The sequence below is a fragment of the Hydra viridissima genome, unplaced genomic scaffold (genome assembly GCF_058129835.1).
Source record: "Hydra viridissima isolate aposymbiotic clone 2 unplaced genomic scaffold, HvirCarnegie_v1 scaffold_12, whole genome shotgun sequence".
Taxonomy (NCBI): Eukaryota; Metazoa; Cnidaria; class Hydrozoa; order Anthoathecata; family Hydridae; genus Hydra; species Hydra viridissima.
In genome coordinates this window covers 11283033-11302324 of record NW_028324311.1, presented here as the reverse complement: position 1 = coordinate 11302324, position 19292 = coordinate 11283033, and the positions used below count along the sequence as shown (strand labels likewise).

Genomic DNA, 19292 nt, shown 5'->3' with positions numbered 1-19292 from the left:
ATAAGTTGTTTATTAAAGTAAACAATATACGAATGGAAAAACCTCGTTTGCTCAGTAGGCTTACCGCCAATTGGCTCCAGAGCTTTTCGCGCGTAAAGAAAGATTTTTCCTAATAAATTCTATAGATAAGTGTAACGCGAAAAGAGAACTGCATTCTACTGCGATCGAATAAAAGTTAAACGAGCTTAAGACTACTATTGGTAATAAAATACTTTTTCTTTAATTCAAAATTAAAAGTTTTATTAAATAGTGTTAATGATAATAGTATAATGATAACATTAGGGATTATTGTCGTAAAAAGAAAACTGTATGATTTTCTTCAATTTCTAATATTCAGATTTCCTAATATTTTTCTAACTTCCTAAAATTTTGCATGTAATTTCGAAATGAAAACAGAATGGGAATATAGTGTTCAACCTCCTGAGAGAAAAAAGAATGGAATGCAGTGTCCAACCTCCCGAGAAAAAACAGAATGCAATTTAGTGTTCAACCTCCCGAGAGATATATTTATTCAAGTTCAATTAGGAGAAAAGCTCGGTAACTGCAATCAGTAAATTATCAAAATTCTAAAGATTGTTATAAATAATGCTGTTAAAAGTTACCTATCACAACTCTTAGAATTTTGATAGTATTTCTTTTTTTTTTCGTTTTAATCAAGGTTTTTGAGGTTAATTTTTTTTTTCTTCAGGCAATTGCAATATTTTGCAAGTAAACGCAATGCTTATATTTCTATTTTAGCAAATGCTTAAAATTAATTTCTATTCAGAATTTGCCCAAAAAGCACTCACAAAGCTATTATAGTCGAATACAAATATTTTCCATATTTGCCAGTTACAAAAATTTTCTTCAGAGAAATAGAAGTTTAAAACCGTGAACCATCTGCTTCAAGCCTGCAGATGTTGGTGCTTTTTTTTTTACAAAAAGAAAGGGAATTCGGTAAAAAAAAAAAAAAAAAGTGGTTTTGTGAGAGATTCGCTTCATTTAAAATGAGTTCTAATTAGATCTAATTAGTTATCCAATTTTTTGCTTCTTTCAGTTATTTATAATTTTGCATAATTTTTAAAGATTATCAATAGAAGTGGAACAAAGTAAGTGAAGGTGAAATCAATAGTGTTTATAATGAAGTTTCTTCCAGAATTCTTTATTTACTAACCACGTCAATGAGTTATGCCTCTAAATAGATTTTTTTTTTTGCTCACAACCATCTGTATATGGTTTTATTATAAATATTTTTGAAAATTGTAATATAAAAGCTATCAAAGGTTTTGCTTGGTTTTAATCACCACAGTAAATCATTAGAATTATTGCTTGCTCATCATAAAAAAAACAAAAAAACATCTTAAGAAAACGTTCTTTAGATCTTGAAAGGTTTTGATACTTGGTTTATTTGCCTTTCATAATTGAGACGTTATAGATGCTTGTTTCTTTTCGTGATTTATGTTTTTAGTATGTATGAGTGCGCATGACTCTATGTAGGTGGAAAAAATTTCAAAGATTAGATAATCTTTATCACGAAGCGTTCTTGATATGTAAAGATGAAATTTAAACAAAAGGATTTTCTTACCAAGTTTTGGCGAATTTTTTTTCTTTTCAAAAAAGAAAAGAATAATTTATTGAAGCAAAAACAGTTTTAAACATGGATTTAGACGAATGTAGATTAGTTTAGGATTTCTAATATGTACACTGTAATCAAGATCTTGAGAAGATCTTCTAATAATTAAATATAAAAGCAAAACGGTGATATCATCTTCTTTTTTTTTGTTTATTCTTCTTTAAACAATATTCTTATACGAATTCAAATCAATTATTTGGATCTCAAAGTTTTGTTTTTAAAAAATTTGAAAGTTTGGACATTGAAAAAAATTTTATAGCCTGGACGGCGAAGAAAAGTTAATAAAAGTCTATGAAAAAATGAAAATTTTTGAAAAGATACTTGAAGTAGATACAGAGCTGAGAAATTTATTGCTGATTGGGATCAGCATCAGGAAGCATTTAAATATCTTATGGTTGTTATCTTCAAATGCAATTATAGCTGGATTCAAACTGGTAAATTTAAAAACGCGACAACATATTAATTATGTAAAAACAATAAACAATGCCCTCCCTCTTTAAGTATGTATGTATGTATGTATGTATGTATGTATGTATGTATGTATGTATGTATGTATGTATGTATGTATGTATGTATGTATGTATGTATGTATGTATGTATGTATGTATGTATGTATGTATGTATGTATGTATGTATGTACGTACGTACGTACGAACGTACGTACGTACGTACGTACATACATACATATGACCCCCTATGAGTATAAATATATATATATATATATATATATATATATATATATATATATATATATATATATATATATATATATATATACACACACACACACACACACACATATATATACTCACAGGGGGTCAGTTCTATTTTTCAGTTGTATTGTAAATAAACAAAACTTTTTAAAGCCACTCACAAAAAAAATAAAAGCAGCATGAGTCAGTGAGAAACTACCATTTGAATTCACTGTTAATTACATTCCTATGTTGCCCTTCTTTGAAATTTATAAATATGAACCTTGGGTTTTGAATTAAATAATGATTGGAGGAAATTTTTAGCTTGTTTAACCTTAAGTGACATAAATGTGAATTTGTTTTAATTCATAAAATTAAAAGTATGGTTGTTCAATAAATTTTTAAATATTTTTCGATAAGAAATAGGCATCAAACGTTTTTGCTCGTGTTGTTTACCTACAATAAAATTTAAAAAGTATTAGTTTGATTAAGGGGCATAAGTCGTGTCGTCTGCATAAAAAGTTCCCTTCGCGTGTTCTCATATTGCCACATTAATACTTAATTTAGAGATGTTATTGTACACAAAGAAGTGATTCAAAACCATGATTCAAAAATCGTCCTAATTTGAAGCATTGTATTTTTTTAAAAAACTGCTAAATTATGCAAAATGTAATCAAAGAAACTATATAATAAAATACTTTGGTTTTTCTATTAATAATTCCACTTGTGTAACGAAATATCTTCCGGCAAGATATCTTTCTTATATATTTTTTTATTGTATCGGTTATTTAGATCAGGTTCAAAACTTTCAATCCAGTTATCCGTTTGTTAAAAAAAAAAAAAGAAAAGAAATTCGAAAGCTTATTTATCGAAAAAAACAAACAAACAATAATATTCGACGAATTGCTAAAAGTTGTTAGTGAAATATATAAATGTCAAACTGATATTAAGTTAAATACTAGGTAATTACATTAAACACAGTTTTATCAGACGAAGCAATACCTAGAAATCCCTCTGTTGTTGTATTGTTGCTAAAGAGAAAAAGAATGAAATAATAAAACGTCGTAAAGAACTAAAATTGTAATACTGCTCTGAATAGGACAGAAAAAAAAAAATATGATGATTCACTTTGAAACAAGATGAGCTTCTGACATTTAATCTGATATATATATAAACACACACACACACACACACACACACACACACACACACACACACACACACACACACACACACACACACACACACACACACACACACACACACACACACACACACACACACACACACATATATATATATATATGTATGTATGTGTGTATATATCAATTGTGTACATGTATGTTTGATATGTGTAAGTATACATATATGTGTGTGTTTAGTAGGTATGCATTTTGATGATAATCTTTAAATTTGTACATTAAGATTTCAAATACAGCATAGAAATCTACTTTGAGTCTACTAGTTTGTATATATGGAGCTACAGATGCATGCAGCAATGTAATTTGGAGTTTTGAGGTTTTACATCAATAGGTATTTCAAAACAGAAGCTAAATTATTGATGCAGTGGTTTTTTATTAAATCTGATATAGGCAAAAATCTAAATAGAAATACAATAATTTATTTTGGAGAAAGGCAGCCAAGAGCAAAATGGTGGAATAAAAATGCTGTTGAAATGGAATTTTAAAAGGTAAAAAAAAGTAAGTTAAAATTTTTGTTTACATGTGGGAGATCCAAATAATTGTGTTCTTACAATTAAAATCAACCAACTCAAAAATGCCAATATGTTTTTTTTTATCTTGAATATTTTTTTTATTTTAAAATAAAAAAAACAAAATACAAAAAGCCTCTTATACTGATGTATATGCTTATCACTCTTAACCATTGAATAAGGCTTTGTTTGTTAATATAGTTTGAGACTTTGTTTTATGAAAAAAATGATGCGAATAGAAAAAAAAAAGTTTTTCTCTTATTATAGTTTGAAAAGACTACAAATTTAAAGCTTTGAATTGTAAGAATAAATCCACAATCCAAACAGTTTGAAGAACATGAAAATTAAACATATAACTATGTTTCTTTTTGCATTTATATATACATCATTAATAGCTTTTTAGCATTTTTTTGAGAAGTGTTTATTTTTAAACTAAGTTTTTTATTTAGACAATACTTATGAAATATTTCATATTGCAAACTTTGGTTGCAGCTTCCTATGAATGTCATGAAATAAAATGAAAACAACAAAGAAGCTTTAGTAACAGGTTATTGAAAAGTTTGTTAATCCTCATTTTAGTTTAAAAGAATGTTTTAAAGTTATAATTTTTCTATTGCTCTTTGTAACACTCAAGTGAGGCATATTATGCTGTTATCCTTAATTTGTATACTTACACTGTACATATATTTTATACCGTACATATATTTTAACCTTAAAGATCTTAAAAATAGTATAACTTTATTTCATTTAGTTTCTTTTAAAAATGCTAATAAAGGAGTATCGTGTTCCTTTACCTCTCACATTAGAAGAGTATAAAATAGCTCAGCTATATATGATTCAGGTTTGTCATTTTTTTTTTGCTTTTATAAGAAATTTGGTAATAATATTCATAATAATTTTTTTATAAAATAGTTTTGTTTGTCAATCTTTTTAGGAATTATATAAGAAATTTACAAATATTATTTTTCATAATAGTTTCTTTATAAAATATTTTTGTTTGACAGTGTTTTATTATTTACAATATTAACATATTACAAAGTAAATAAACAAGTATTTCTTTTAAAAACTAGAAAAAAAGTCGGCTTGAAAGCACAGGAGCTGGTAGTGGTGTAGAAATTCTGGAAAACTCTCCTTACACAAATGGGCCAGGTGGAAGTGGACAATATACAAAAAAAATCTACCATATTGGTAGTCATCTTCCTGGTTGGTTAAAGTCTCTTCTTCCTAAAACAGCACTTCAAGTGGAAGAAGAAGCATGGAATGCTTACCCATACACAAAAACACGGCATACTTGTCCTTTCATTGAAAAGTTCTCTATTGATATTGAAACTCACTATTTAGCTGATTATGGCCAGACAGTAAGTATTTTTTATGTATGTATAATAATTTAATCATTCAATTAAATTTTTTTCATTTTAACATTCATCTTTGTAGATATTGGTTTCTTATGATGCCTAATGTTTTTTTATCTTTAGGAAAATGTTTTTAACTTGTCAGCTTCACAAAGAAAAGATGTTGAGATTGGTATTTTATTGCGTATTGAATGTTTTCCATGATTTTTATAAGTTTTCAGAACAAATGATTTATATAAGTTTTCAGAATTTACATAAGTTTTTTCATGATTTACATAAGTTTTGTCATGATTTACATAAGTTTTCAGAACAAATGTTTTCCATGATTTATATAAGCTTTTTTCACAGTTAAGTTTAAAGAACAAATAGTCTGTCATTGATCTATTATCCCCTTCCAAGAACTTTACAAAACACAGGATAACAAGGAGTTAATTAAAAAGTGATGTCAAATCTTTAAATATTGAAAATAAAACTTGTTTTTTAAGTGTTTGAGTTTTTTTAGATTTTGTAGATCCTGTTGCTGATATATTTCCACAGAAAGATTATAAAAAAGAAGAAGATCCGCAGATTTTTGTATCCAAAAAAACTCATCGTGGTCCTTTGAATGAGCATTGGTTAAGAGATTACAAAAATGGCAAAAATACTAATCCGGTAATGTGTGCTTACAAGCTTATCAGAGTTGAGTTTAAGTATTGGGGTATGCAGGTAAATTAATTAGAACATTACTAAATTTTTGTTAACTAAATATCAGTTTTCTCTTCTTTGAACTGTATTTTGTTTTGAGCAATAAGTTTTAATGAGAAATATTTTCACAGTTATGCATAATTGAAATCTTATATTTTAGAGCAAAATTGAACACTTTATTCATGGTGGACTTCGAAATCCGATTCTTGTTGGTCACCGTCAAGCATGGTCTTGGCAAGATGAATGGTTTGGTCTAACTATTGAGGACATTCGTTTGTTAGAGAAGCAAACACAGTCCGAGCTTTCAAAGGTCATGGGACAATTTTCAGAAAATAATGACCAATCAAAGCCTGAATCTTCAATTATTGTGGAAGTTGAAGAGAACTCTAGTTTTAGTCCATCCTCACAAGAAACTTTAGAAAAACAGAAGATTGAATCATGCATGAAGACAGTTGAGCAATCAGATTTTGAAGATAATAGTAATAGAATTGAAGAAAGGCACAGTGATGGAAGTGATGATGAAGATGTAATTTTTTATGATGCCTTAGGTATGGTATTAGTGTTTTTTTTTTTTAAATTTTTATAATTGATAGTTTTAATAAGTGGTGATAATGAAAAATATACTGACAACTAAAGAAATATCAAAATAATTTTCAAGATTTAATTTTTGATAAGTAATTTCATTTTTATTCTTTCTACAGCTGTAAATCAAATAAGTTAATATATTATATAGATGAAATTTTTAAAAGCTGTTTAGTTTTGTGCACTTTAATTTAAAAAAAGTTTATACAATTAACTGGTTGTTACTTTCAGATGCTTAAATAGTAAAGTAGGAGAAGAAATCAATATATGACTTTAGTAGATTTTGTAACACAAATAAGTTTAACTGTATTACTCAAATTACTATTAGTTTTTGTGTTAAATGTACATTCATTTATAGATTCATTTTACCATGAGGATTTGCAAAGCCAAGAAGAAAAGAACTTTATGTTGAATAAATGGCACTCTGTTTCTATGGATGCCATGGTTAATAAAAGCTATACGGTAACTATTTACTATCTTTAAGAAGATGATTGATGCTTGATGATTGATGATGATGATGATGATGATGATGATGATGATGATGATGATGATGATGATGATGATGATGATGATGATGATGATGATGATGATGATGATGATGATGATGATGATGATGATGATGATGATGATGATGATGATGATGATGATGATGATGATGATGATGATGATGATGATGATGATGATGATGATGATGATGATGATGATGATGATGATGATGATGATGATGATGATGATGATGATGATGATGATGATGATGATGATGATGATGATGATGATGATGATGATGATGATGATGATGATGATGATGATGATGATGATGATGATGATGATGATGATGATGATGATGATGATGATGATGATGATGATGATGATGATGATGATGATGATGATGATGATGATGATGATGATGATGATGATGATGATGATGATGATGATGATGATGATGATGATGATGATGATGATGATGATGATGATGATGATGATGATGATGATGATGATGATGATGATGATGATGATGATGATGATGATGATGATGATGATGATGATGATGATGATGATGATGATGATGATGATGATGATGATGATGATGATGATGATGATGATGATGATGATGATGATGATGATGATGATGATGATGATGATGATGATGATGATGATGATGATGATGATGATGATGATGACAATGATGATAACAATGGCGATGATGATGATAATTGAGGATCATAACTTAAAATTAAAGTTGTTTAAAATTATGCTATTTTATTATTGTTAGAAGAATGCTTCTTCAGTATCTTCACAATCTTCACAATCTGCACCTATTGAAACCTTTCTTTTTGTAATTCATGGTGGAGGTATAACTGAAAATGAACCTGAACTTGTTTATAAATGGAGAGAATTTGAAACTTTGGAAAAAATTTTTACCAGTGTTTGTGACCAATATTATCCAGAATCTCGAAGTAATCTTCATGTTAAACTGGTAGAATGCCCACCTCTTGCAAATCCAATTATCAATGACTTAAGAGATTTATATTTAACTACTACTTCAAAACCATGTGAGTTTAAAGATTAAATGTGAAAATATTTATATGTTTACATGTTTTTTCTTGTAATTTTTTTGTGTTAAAAACATAAGCAGATTTAGGTTATGTTGGGTAAGCATGTATCTTGGTTACAGTTATCTAGGCTAAGCAAGTTCCATTCATTTTCTTTCTAGATATATACAAAGATAATGATAGTCTACCAAGCAGCTTTCCATTTTGTGCTGTTCCAGGTTTAATTGTTGACTCTGCTGCTTTTCAGCCAGCTCTTACAGAGCTAGTCAACAAAATAAATTCAAAGTATTGCAAGATGATTGAGAAGTTGGACCCAAATAGTCAGGTTGAGGTATTGAAGTATTTATGAATAAATTGGCTTACAATTGAAATTTGTCCCCAGTAGGTCCCTGAGTCTCCCCTATTAACATTTTGAAGATATGGCAATCTATCCTTCATGTAGATATGATAAACTTTCCTAAGCTAGAACTATATATTGGTTTTTCTTTGTTAAAAATATTTTCCCTAAAAACCACCTCAAACTTTGGTTATCATGTGTTTAACAAATTTGTAAATTATTAAAATTTTTTTTTTATAAAAATTTGAAATTTTTGAAATTTTTATTTAAGAAAAATTTGTTACAAAAATATTAAGTAAGATGTTCATAAAACAAATTGATTGCAGAGAAAAAAAAAGTGCTCAATTTAAAGCTTCATAACACTAGCATTAGCATGAGCAAACAAACTGATATTGTGATGCTTATCTTGTTTAGTTAAATGAAAATGGCAATCTCTCCTGGAGTAATCCTAATTTAATTTCAGTTGAGCTCAATAAGTTACATTAGGTCATAAAATTAAATATTTCCTATACTTTATAGGGAAAAATAGTTGCAGCAAACAACTTAGAAGAAAATATTTAGTCTTATGATCTCTTAGAAGCTGCCTTAAATATTTGATTTTATGGGTCTTAGAAGCTGGCTTTATAATGTAACATATTCTGGCATGTACTCAAGTAAGCTATGTACCACTCTATATAACAAAAAAGCTAGGCCTAATATACTATTTTAACACATACTTTTTTATGTACACAGTGTTTAAATCCACAATAATTTTTGAACATTAATTGGGCTGATAAAACAAGAAAATAAGACAATTCTTTTGACAAAATAATTTATTTCATGTCATCTTTCTATGAATTTTAAATAAATTACTAAATGCGTGAATTTTTTATCTCAGCCTAAATTCTGGGCCTGAACCTCTTACATGTCTTCAAGACATACTACTTGGGCATCACATTCCACTGGTTGATGAAAGCCTTAAGAGCTGCAATACTGTTGTGTGGAGTCATTTATTGTAGTCCAAAGGATTTAAATTTGGTAGCTTGGTAGCCAAAAAGCCAATATTAGTGGCTGTGTTAGGTAGAGTCCCATCCTTCTGGTACACAATTTTGGCATCAAGGTTGAAGTTAGATGTGATCCATGGCTGGACATGGTCTTCCAAGAATTTAATGTTGTACACATCAGCATTGATTTTGACCCCTGAATCAATAAAAATGGAAGGCATCTTTAGGATATTGGAGGCCAAAACTCCAAGCATGACCACAGAGCCCAGATGTTTTATTCTGAACTTGAACCTAATGGGCTCTGGAACATCTTCTGGCTTTGAGGTGCTAATGTAGTGATCAGTTCTGCTATTATAATACATAATCCACTGTAAAAAGTTTTTCATTTGAGAACAGAATTATTGGTTGACCTTTCTTAAGGATGGACAAAAGTTTCTTATCTCTCTCAACTTGTTTGATCTTGACTTTTTTCTTGACTTCAGTAATGAGGTTAGTCTCTTTTAGATTTTGCTTGAGACTTGACCTTTAGGTTGTATTTTACAACATTTCTGATTATGTGTTCACTCAGAGAGTTCCTTGGCCATCTTCCTCATGTATTAGACTGGATTGTGCAGAATTTTGCCTTTGACTGCTCTGATAACCCTTGAAGTCCTGGTTTCCTCTCTGTCACCAAACTTTTAAATTGACTTAAAATATCATGCATAATTTGTTTAGCTATCTCTAGTCTTGCTATAATGTCCTTGGGCACCTAAGAGATGAAGTTCAATAATGATCTTATTTTTGGTCATAAGTCATAAAAAAAATCAATTTTTTCATTTTATTACTTGTTTACTTATGAATTAAAAATTCCAAAACCAAAAAAATAATTCATACACAAGAAATTTAAAAAGAGGCACCAAAGTTAGTGTGGATATTAAGGGCACATGCTGTATTTCTAGAATTTTAGTGATGTTTGCACTATTTAAATAACTGCTATAGTGATGTGCTTATAAATTTTTAATTTGAAAAGTTAAGCATACATTTGCATACAGAAGAGTTAAAAAATGCAGTTCTGCTGTAATTATTACTATGTTTTATTTCTGACTTGAGTACAGAGAATAGGCTCCAATCAAACTGTAAAAACTCTGATTTGATTTGATTAAATATGATTTCAAAACTTCTGCACTCTGAAATCTAAGATAGTGTCTTCTTAAACACTTCTTATATTGATGAACTGTTTTCAGCTTGCACAAAAGGTATTATAATGGGTACAAGGAATTGCGTCTTCCTCATAAAGACTGCGATTATTATTGTAATGTTTTATTTATTAGACTGTATTTGATTATATGTTTTTTTATTAGCTTTAGTGAATGCATGCTAAAAATATATTATTTATAGGTTTACATGATTGCTGATTGCGTTGGAGGACTGCTTCTTTTTTATTCTTTACAAGCACCATCTATAAACAGTGATTCTATTAGTCTATGTACAATAGAGGATTCTCTTTCATTTAAAGGTTCATCAGTTGTTAATGACAATCATATGAGTCCAGGGAATAAACCTTTAAATTCTGCAGAAGAAAACTTTAAAGAAAACAAAAGCAGTGTTTCACTATATGATTTTGTAGTCAATGGTGTGTTTGTATTTGGTTCCCCAATAGGTATTACAGCTTATAAAGATAAACTATCCTCTAAAGGTTAGAAATTTATTATGTAATATTTGTAAGTTAATTTAGTTATCATTTTTTTATGACATTTAAAAATTAATTTGTTAAAAACTTCTGTTTCTTGTCTTTCAGGTTTTTCCCCACCCCAATGTGGCCAATTCTATAATATTTTTCATCCATTTGATCCAATATCATCTCGCATTGAACCACTTATTGATAAAACATTTTCGAAAATAAATCCATCAATGATCCCTCGGTATCAGTCTTTTCCCTATAAGACTGACATCCAGTATAATTGGGGTGGCTCTTCACAAGAAGCTATTTCTGTTGGCTCAAAACTTTCGTTGTGTTCTAATGCTTGCATTGATAGGAAGAATTGCCATGATGGAGGTTCAAGTATGGCTTTAAAATTAAAGTCTTTAAAAATTTGATGTATTTCTTTAAGTCTAATCTGGAGCTTGATTACTTATTATGGCATTCTTTCTTAGATGAAAGTTGGTGGGGGGAGAAAAGAATTGATTATGTACTTCATTGTCCAGGTGGTGTGGAAAAGTTCCCTTTGTCTGCATTACATCAGATGTGTTATAACAACTATTGGGAATCTAAAGACCTTGTCACTTTTATACTTTGGCAGGTTTGATTGAGTTGATAAATTAATGTTGTGGCATTTTTATAAAAACTACTTAGATTTTTAATGGGGTTTAAAATTAGTTAAGGCTGAAAATTATAAACAGTCAGTTGTAAAAATAGTAATTTGACCAGAAAGTTTTTAAATTTCTTACTGATAATATAAGAGTATTTAAAAGTTATCTAGTTGTAAGTTACAAGACCCAAACAAGTCAATGTTGTGAATTGTATAGTAATTTGTTTATTTTGTTGTATTTCAGCATTTTGTTGATAAATTTAAATATTTAAATCTATATTTATTTTTTAAGATTATTAAATACAATCTTAAAGTTTGATTTCAGTTATACTTAAGATATTTAACTTGCTTGAATTAAATTTATTTCCTCATTTGTTAATAAAAAAGAAATAGTACCCAGTATCAAAAGGATGAAGACAACAAATGTGTGTTTATTGTTTTATTTTTCTGGTTTCAATGGCTAACCTCATAACAGAGTTTTTATTTCTTAATAAAAAAAAAAATAGTTAAAAGTAGATGTCATCTCTTTGTCAAGGTTTTCAACTGTTAGTAAAAAGCAAATTTAAGTAACTCTACATAAATATAATAAATCAACCAAATTCAGGGTCCTATTTTACAAACAAGGCTTGAAGGTTTTTGTTTCCAGCTGAAATTTATTGAATTTTGCTAGCTGTTTGCTTGTTTTGATTGGCGTTGTTTTTCTTTTTTTTTTAGATCCTTGATGTTAATCAGTGTATCCCTGCTCCAGTGATTTCAGAATTCTGTGGCTCTTTTTTTCACCAGCATCCTCGTGAAAAATGGATGAAAAAAAGAACTAAGTTGAAAATAAAGGTAAAGTTTTGTAGTGATAATAAATTATACTTAATAAAAAGGAATTATGCTATTATTGATGATTTTGTTTTACAGAAACTGGCTAAAACAACATGATTTATTGTTTACAATTTTGATTTTTAGAAAATGAGCCCTAGCCACAGAGCTAATGATCTCATTGTTCTATGTGGTGCACAAGCCTTCATTGCAGGAAAGTTTTCATATGGTCCATTAGACATAGCAACTTTGGATGGAGAAAAGGTGGCTATTTATTTCTTAAATTTATACTAATTAATCTCTTGTTCCCATTTAATAAGTCTAGAAGGTCCTAATAATAGAAAAGACACAAAAGCTTAAACATCACCAAAAAAGTAATTTAAAAAAATACTCAATAAAAAACCTTATAATTCATTTATTTATTGCAGGTTGACATTTATATTTCAAAGCGTCCACAGCTTAGTGACTGGACTTTTCTTGCCAGTGAAGTAACAGATAAACATGGTAAAATTCTTTGTCCATTACAAACAAATCAACCTGGAGTTCATTCTCTTCGCATGGTAGTCAGGTAGGTCATTTAGAATTTTTTTTTTTTTGTTTCAAGCATGTTATATCACCTGTCAAGGATTTCACTAATTTAAAATCATTACCTGTCTTGTCTTTGAAAGAAAGGCCAAATAATAGGAGTGTCTATAAAGTACCTCACACAGCTGTTTGAGTTGAAAATAATTACTATAAGTATGTAGATACTATAAATTTAATGTAATAAAAATGGATAAAACATTTCTTTAAATATTGTCATAAAAATGGTTAGAATACTCTTCACTATAGACTAGGATAAGTTATAAAAATGGATAGAATATTTCTTAACACTTAGATGATCAACTGTCATAAAAATTCAAATAAAATTGTTAAACAATTCAAAAATAATTTCTAAAGATATTCTACACACAAATGTTGTTGTTATATTTGGATACAATAATAGAGATTTAGTTGATATTACTAACCACATCAAACTTCTTCTTGTTATTGATCATTAATCTTTTCATTGGCATTTAAAATTTTTCTCATTGGCCTTTAAAATAAATGCCTAAAAAAGGCATGTGCTAATGACTCAATAAGATCTTTTTGATGACAGTTTGTGCAGAACCATAAAACGAAAACCAGCAAAAGTATGAACTTTTTTTTTATTTATTAGAAAAACTGTTCTTAGATAAATCCTGTAACAAAACATCACACTAAAACTTTATTACAAAATGTTATGCACCATTCATTTAGTCAATTAAAAGTCTGTTGAAAGAATAATAATTCTCTAACATCTCTGAATAAGTGGGTCAGTTTACTCAAACTAAAATTTCTTATAAGTTAACAATGACTTATCTTTGACTTTTAGCAACTTGACCTTGAATGATATTAGATTCCTAATGTTACAAGTATTCCAGGTGTAATTCTAGAATTGATAATCTTTTTTTAAATATCTTTATTAACTTGGATATCAGGCTGCATTTTTTTAAAAAGTTTCCTGGGTAAAAATATTTGTAGGAAAAAAATTGGCTATGATGCTTTTATTCGTTAATAAAGATTACTGAAATGAATAAAAAATGGCAACAAATAAATTTAGTCAGCGTAATTTGTTTATCTCTAGGGGTGACCATTCTTTTGTGGATTGCAATTTAGCTGTTTTACTTCCACATACAGAAGCTGTTGTTTTTAGCATCGATAGTAGCTTTCTTGCATCTTACTCTATCCTTGGGAAAAATCCAAAAGTTAGAGGAGGTGCTGTTGATGTAGTTAGGTGCATTATTATTATCCTTTTTTTTTATCAATATTTATTTAATTGGAATCTCAGAAAATATGATTAGTAATTAACTAAATTTAATCTCTAATAAAAATATGGTTAGTAATTTACTAAATTTAATCTCTAGCTACTAAAACAGTTTTAACTGTACACGTGAATAATAAAAGTTTTTTAACTTTTAAAGGTTTTTTTGCTTTTGTTAGATATTGGCAAGAACTTGGTTATTTAATTATATATGTGTCAAGTCGTTTATTATTCCAAAAGTGTCAGGTAACAACTTGGCTTTCAGAACACAAGTTTCCTTTTGGTATTGTGTCATTTGGTGAGCACGTTACTGGAGATTACCAGAAACACAAGATTGATTTTCTTAAGAATATAGTGCGAATGGTAAATGTGAAATTTTTTTTTTTTTTTTTGTTAAGAGTTGTTTTTTAAGAGATCGTACATTGTTTTTTTTACATTGTTTTTAAATATTTTATGATGAAATTTATGATGAAATTTATGATGAAATTTATGATGAAATTTATGATGAAATTTATGATGAAATTTATGATGAAATTTACGATGAAATTTATGATAAAATTTAGGAGCAGGTTTCCATTCATGCTGTCTATGGATCATCTCGTGACTCAGCAGTTTATTTAGACGCATTAAAAATCCATCCATCTCGAGTGTTCTTAGTAAGTAAAAAGAACAAAGGTGGCGGCGCTCAGGTTTGTATATCTCTCATATTGATGGCTTAGAGTAAAAATATTGTGATTTCTGGGTTAAAAATATTGTATTTCATTAATCTACCGTTCAAAAGATATTTACTTTATTTTAAATACTCGCTTTGCTATTATTGCTGTTACTATTATTTATTATTTCAACTATTGTTATTGTTTTCCTCATTTTTTATGGTCATTTTTTATGGTCATTTTTTATGGTCATTTTTAAGCTGCTTTTTTTTGTAATACTTTTCATTTTTTGGTTCTATTTTTTCTTAAAGTTGGGATTAGCGTCTTTTGCATACTACATTCAATTTTCCTTTTAGTGGATCATAAATGGCTATTCTTCGCATTTGATTGATCTAAAACAATCGCCATTGTCGATACGCTCAACAAATAACCACAACTTATTTCTTTCTTTGGGCTCGTTTGGCGTGAATCATCAACCTAATGTAAAAGAGCGGTTGGAGGAGAAAAAGCGCCCTGGTCATCATGAAAAATACGGAAGCTCTTTAAAACTTTCTAAATGTAACGCCAGCATGTTAAAACCTATTGAACCACCTTTAAAGTCTGGAAACCATAGCTCTTAACTCCTGTCAATTAAGCAGAGGTTTTTATTCGGGATATTCTTCCTTATTCCGGTATATATCAATATACATCGTTATACATCGATATAATTTTTGACAAGCCTTTCTCATACAAAAACCGTTCTCTCCCACTCAGCTGATAAATTTTTCTATTTTTATAGTTTTATTTTTGTAAGTTTAATTTTTATATGTTTACTCAAAAAGGGGTATTTCAAAACGACTTTTTAATATTAGGATCTTGTTCTTTCCATCATTGCTTTTCATCACATCGTCATTTTGATCGTTTTATTTTGGGATTTTTACAATCAGGTTGTAAAATGTAAAAACCATTTGCTTAATGTATGTATCATTACCTGCTTCTACCTATTCATACTTTTTAAAAGTGCATTGATGTCCAAGTGATATTTTACCGAGTTTTCCTTTATTACAGCTGACAAGGTGTGTTTATTTTAAGCGTGCGATTGCAGACTTATTTTGTTTAATGCGAATACACATCAAATTTTATGTGATGTTCTCTTGTTTTTTCTTCGGAAGCATGGAGCATTTTAAAAAAAGGATAAGCTTCCGTATTAAATTTAGCTTAAATTACTTGTCATATTTTAAACCCTTGTTTCTAGATTAAAAGAGTGCCGTACTCATTTTTTATGCATCGGCGTTCGGTTTTTAACAGATAATAACCAACTGTCCACGAGAGATATTAAATTTTTAAGATTTCAATAAAAAAAACAAAACAACTTTAATTAGCAAGTTTGAACAAGGATATATTTTCTTATTGCATGAACTTTTTCTAAATAATAATAACGAAAAGAGAAAAATAAAAAATAAACTTTCGATTTAATAACATCAACATTAACATCAACATTAGGTGTGCTTCTATTTTATATATTTTTACTAATACTTTATAGTTGAAGAGTTTTTTCAAAGACTTTACAAATGTTTACTGCGGTTGTCAACAGCGCACTGCAAAAGCGTTGAATACTTTGGATGCAATTTTTTTTTTTTTTTTGTATTTTTTCTGGGAATTTGGAATGCATTGCTTCTGTTGCCTTTTCACTAAATATTCCAAGTGAAGTGCCACAGCGTTCGATAAATTCTCGTATATGGAAAAAATGACATGCGCTTTAGGCTTTACTGATAAGCAAGTAGAGGCATGATTGCTTGAAGTCTTCTATTTTTTTCAAGGAAACTGTCATCCAAAAACCAAAACATGAAATGGCAAGGTTTTTGAAGAGTCTTAAAGTTTTAATGAACTCTTGAAGTTTAAAATTACAGGATTTTCCAGTCATTTTTTAAAGGATGTCAACATTCTAAAATAACTTACCACACTCATTCCTAGTAAATTGATCCCCAAAAGAGTTGCATCTGATTATTCAGCTTTGCATGCCAGTATCTTGCATCTGGTCAGTACAGCAGCATGTTCTTGCACAGCTGGATAACAACATCCAAAACAAGATGGAGCTCGATTGGTGGCATAAAACCCAAAACAAGTTCAATTACTAGCAATGACCAAAGAAGTTTTAATCATATTGCTGAATTCCTTGGCCTTGCTTATTTTTGATCCAGCTGCTATAAACTTGCTTTGATCCTTGTTCAGACTTCCAAATGTCCTTAAGACTCTTTTGGTGGAAAGATTCTCTGAGTCAATGTCGTACCAACAGCGTGAGTATTTGCTTAGATGTGATTGAACTCCACTCAAGTGGTTGGTAACTTTGGAATAACATGAAATAATGAACTTCACATTTTTTGCGTTGATCAAATCCAGCAATGTCTTTATACTGTTGAAGGATTCTGGAACGTCTGGAATTGCAGTAATCAACTAGCGCTTGACTCCTGTATCCCATGCTGTCAACGTTGTCAGTAATTGTGAGGTTTTCTTTTTAGGTCTGGATGTTTTATCAGTTCCCTTGGATGTGTTAATAAAACCAAGAATTATTTTTTTTAAATGATCTCCACCATCAATTCTAAGTTTAATGAGGTAATTTGCAGAAAATTCCCTTTTAAGCAAAACATGATTGATTATTTCTTCCACATTCTTGCAATGAATAACGTCTGTGTTCTCAATTATTCTACCTTGTTCCTTGGAAATGCTGGCTTTTAACAAAGCCAATGATGCAGAGAGTTTCTTTCCATGAGCATCTGACCAAAGTATGGCTCAATCGTTCTTTTGCTTGTTGACTTGTTTAAAGTAGATCCACGTTGCTTCATTTTCGAGTTAGAAAGTCCTGTATTGATCTGAACAATGACCATGTCTTGAGCTTTGAGAATGTTGGCTAAAGATATGTGTCTTTTTGATGAACCTAAGCAAATCAAATAATAATTACTTTTACTAAAATAATTTTTTTTGAATAATTTTTTGTGATAATATTAAAACCTAATTATTGAAACTTAAGCTTCAAAACTAATGAAAAATGGACATCTGTTACCTAGAGTTAATGAAAATAGTTTGCCTCCGGTTGCTTGGCTGAATCTAATGGCACCATGGGGTAATCCTTGCTTACTGGCAATGACTGATGATGCAATTTCTTTAGCTCCAACTTGCTCGATTGAAATCAAAGTTGCAAGTTTTGATGTCTTGTCCCAGTTATGCAGAAATGACTCAGACCTCGATCAATGACTGCTAGGCACAGTACATCTTTTTTCAGTTTGTTGATGGAATAGGGCTCTTGAGGTTGATGATGAGCAAGTATCTTTTTGAGTATTTCATTTTATCTTTAAATTGATTCTTTTCATTCAGCTTTAGTTTTACAATCTTGAAAATCAAACACTGTTCATAGAATTTTGAGTGTGTGGCTTTATTTGGAAAAAATCCACATTAAACAATCCAGGGAATGAAAATTTTTGGCCACGTTGGTCAAACTTTTGGAACAACTTTCGACAAACTCTTCTTGAAAACTTTTCATTATAAAAATTCAAGTCCTTTTTCACAAGCCTGTGCTTTCAATTATAAATGCTGTAGTTTTTTCTATTCACACTTTTACATATGTAAAAAACACAGCTTTGCGGCAATCTTCATGACTTTTACCTTTATTAAGCATATTTGTATGTAAACTACAAATTAAAATTTAATTGTTTACAACAGATTTGTAAACAGATCTGAGAACAACCTGATTAATCTAATTGTAAAGAATCAATAAAAAGGTTCGTTAATACTTTAAATGTTGTAATTATGTAATTATGCATTTTTGATTTAAGACAAATTTTGAATAGTTAAAAATAATTAAGTTGCAAGAGCATGGTAATTATACTTGGCTTTTGCTTTATTTACATCATTCACTTTTGAAAATTGGTGATAAATTAACACAAAGCTCTGCTTAAACTTAAGTTTTATTGGTGTTTATCATCAAAACCTTAACAATGGAACATCTTTCTCGGACGAAGTTCAAAAGTTTTACATAGTCGCTCTACTATATGTGTGTATATTCATACATCAAAAGGATTTTCTTAACCGTCCTGACAGAAATGAGTTTTTATTTTTATTTTTATGAAATTAATTTTTCGTTTGAAAAAAACTTTTTCAAAAGTTTTTACAGCTTTCGGTAGCTGATGGTTGCAGCTCCACTTATCTAACTATTTTAGTAGATACTTCTGAAACTTGAAGT

At 29.2% G+C, this 19292-nt stretch overlaps 1 protein-coding gene across 8 annotated transcripts; it reads left to right on the top strand.

Moving 5' to 3' along the window:
• The first annotated feature begins 148 nt into the window (after positions 1-148).
• Positions 149-16097, top strand: LOC145193676 (protein retinal degeneration B-like). 8 transcript variants are annotated; one of them, XM_090068165.1, is made up of 22 exons: positions 149-200; positions 397-537; positions 3730-4004; positions 4465-4562; positions 4767-4856; positions 5086-5373; positions 5491-5539; positions 5870-6072; positions 6212-6599; positions 6992-7095; positions 7907-8186; positions 8348-8517; positions 10884-11181; positions 11284-11547; positions 11640-11785; positions 12509-12625; positions 12749-12865; positions 13030-13169; positions 14247-14396; positions 14603-14786; positions 14987-15112; positions 15433-16097. In XM_090068165.1, exons 5-22 carry the CDS (start codon positions 4779-4781, stop codon positions 15694-15696), a joined length of 3366 nt encoding a protein of 1121 aa, XP_089924291.1. In that variant the 5' UTR covers positions 149-200; positions 397-537; positions 3730-4004; positions 4465-4562; positions 4767-4778; the 3' UTR covers positions 15697-16097. The 8 variants fall into 8 exon arrangements, with proteins under 8 accessions (XP_089924291.1, XP_089924292.1, XP_089924295.1 ...); XM_090068166.1 differs by lacking the exon at positions 397-537 and having other exon boundaries at positions 156-200; positions 3730-3994; XM_090068169.1 differs by lacking the exons at positions 149-200; positions 397-537 and having other exon boundaries at positions 3719-3837; positions 3940-3994.
• Positions 16098-19292: the final 3195 nt, after the last annotated feature.

What these genes read in the sequence shown, in the direction of transcription:
- LOC145193676 (XM_090068165.1), top strand. Translation starts at nt 4,779, where the DNA reads ATGCTAATAAAGGAGTATCGTGTTCCTTTACCTCTCACATTAGAAGAG. An exon ending in TAGCTGATTATGGCCAGACA is followed by an intron (nt 5,374 to 5,490) that starts GTAAGTATTTTT and finishes TTTTATCTTTAG; the next exon opens with GAAAATGTTTTTAACTTGTC. An exon ending in TTGCCATGATGGAGGTTCAA is followed by an intron (nt 11,548 to 11,639) that starts GTATGGCTTTAA and finishes ATTCTTTCTTAG; the next exon opens with ATGAAAGTTGGTGGGGGGAG.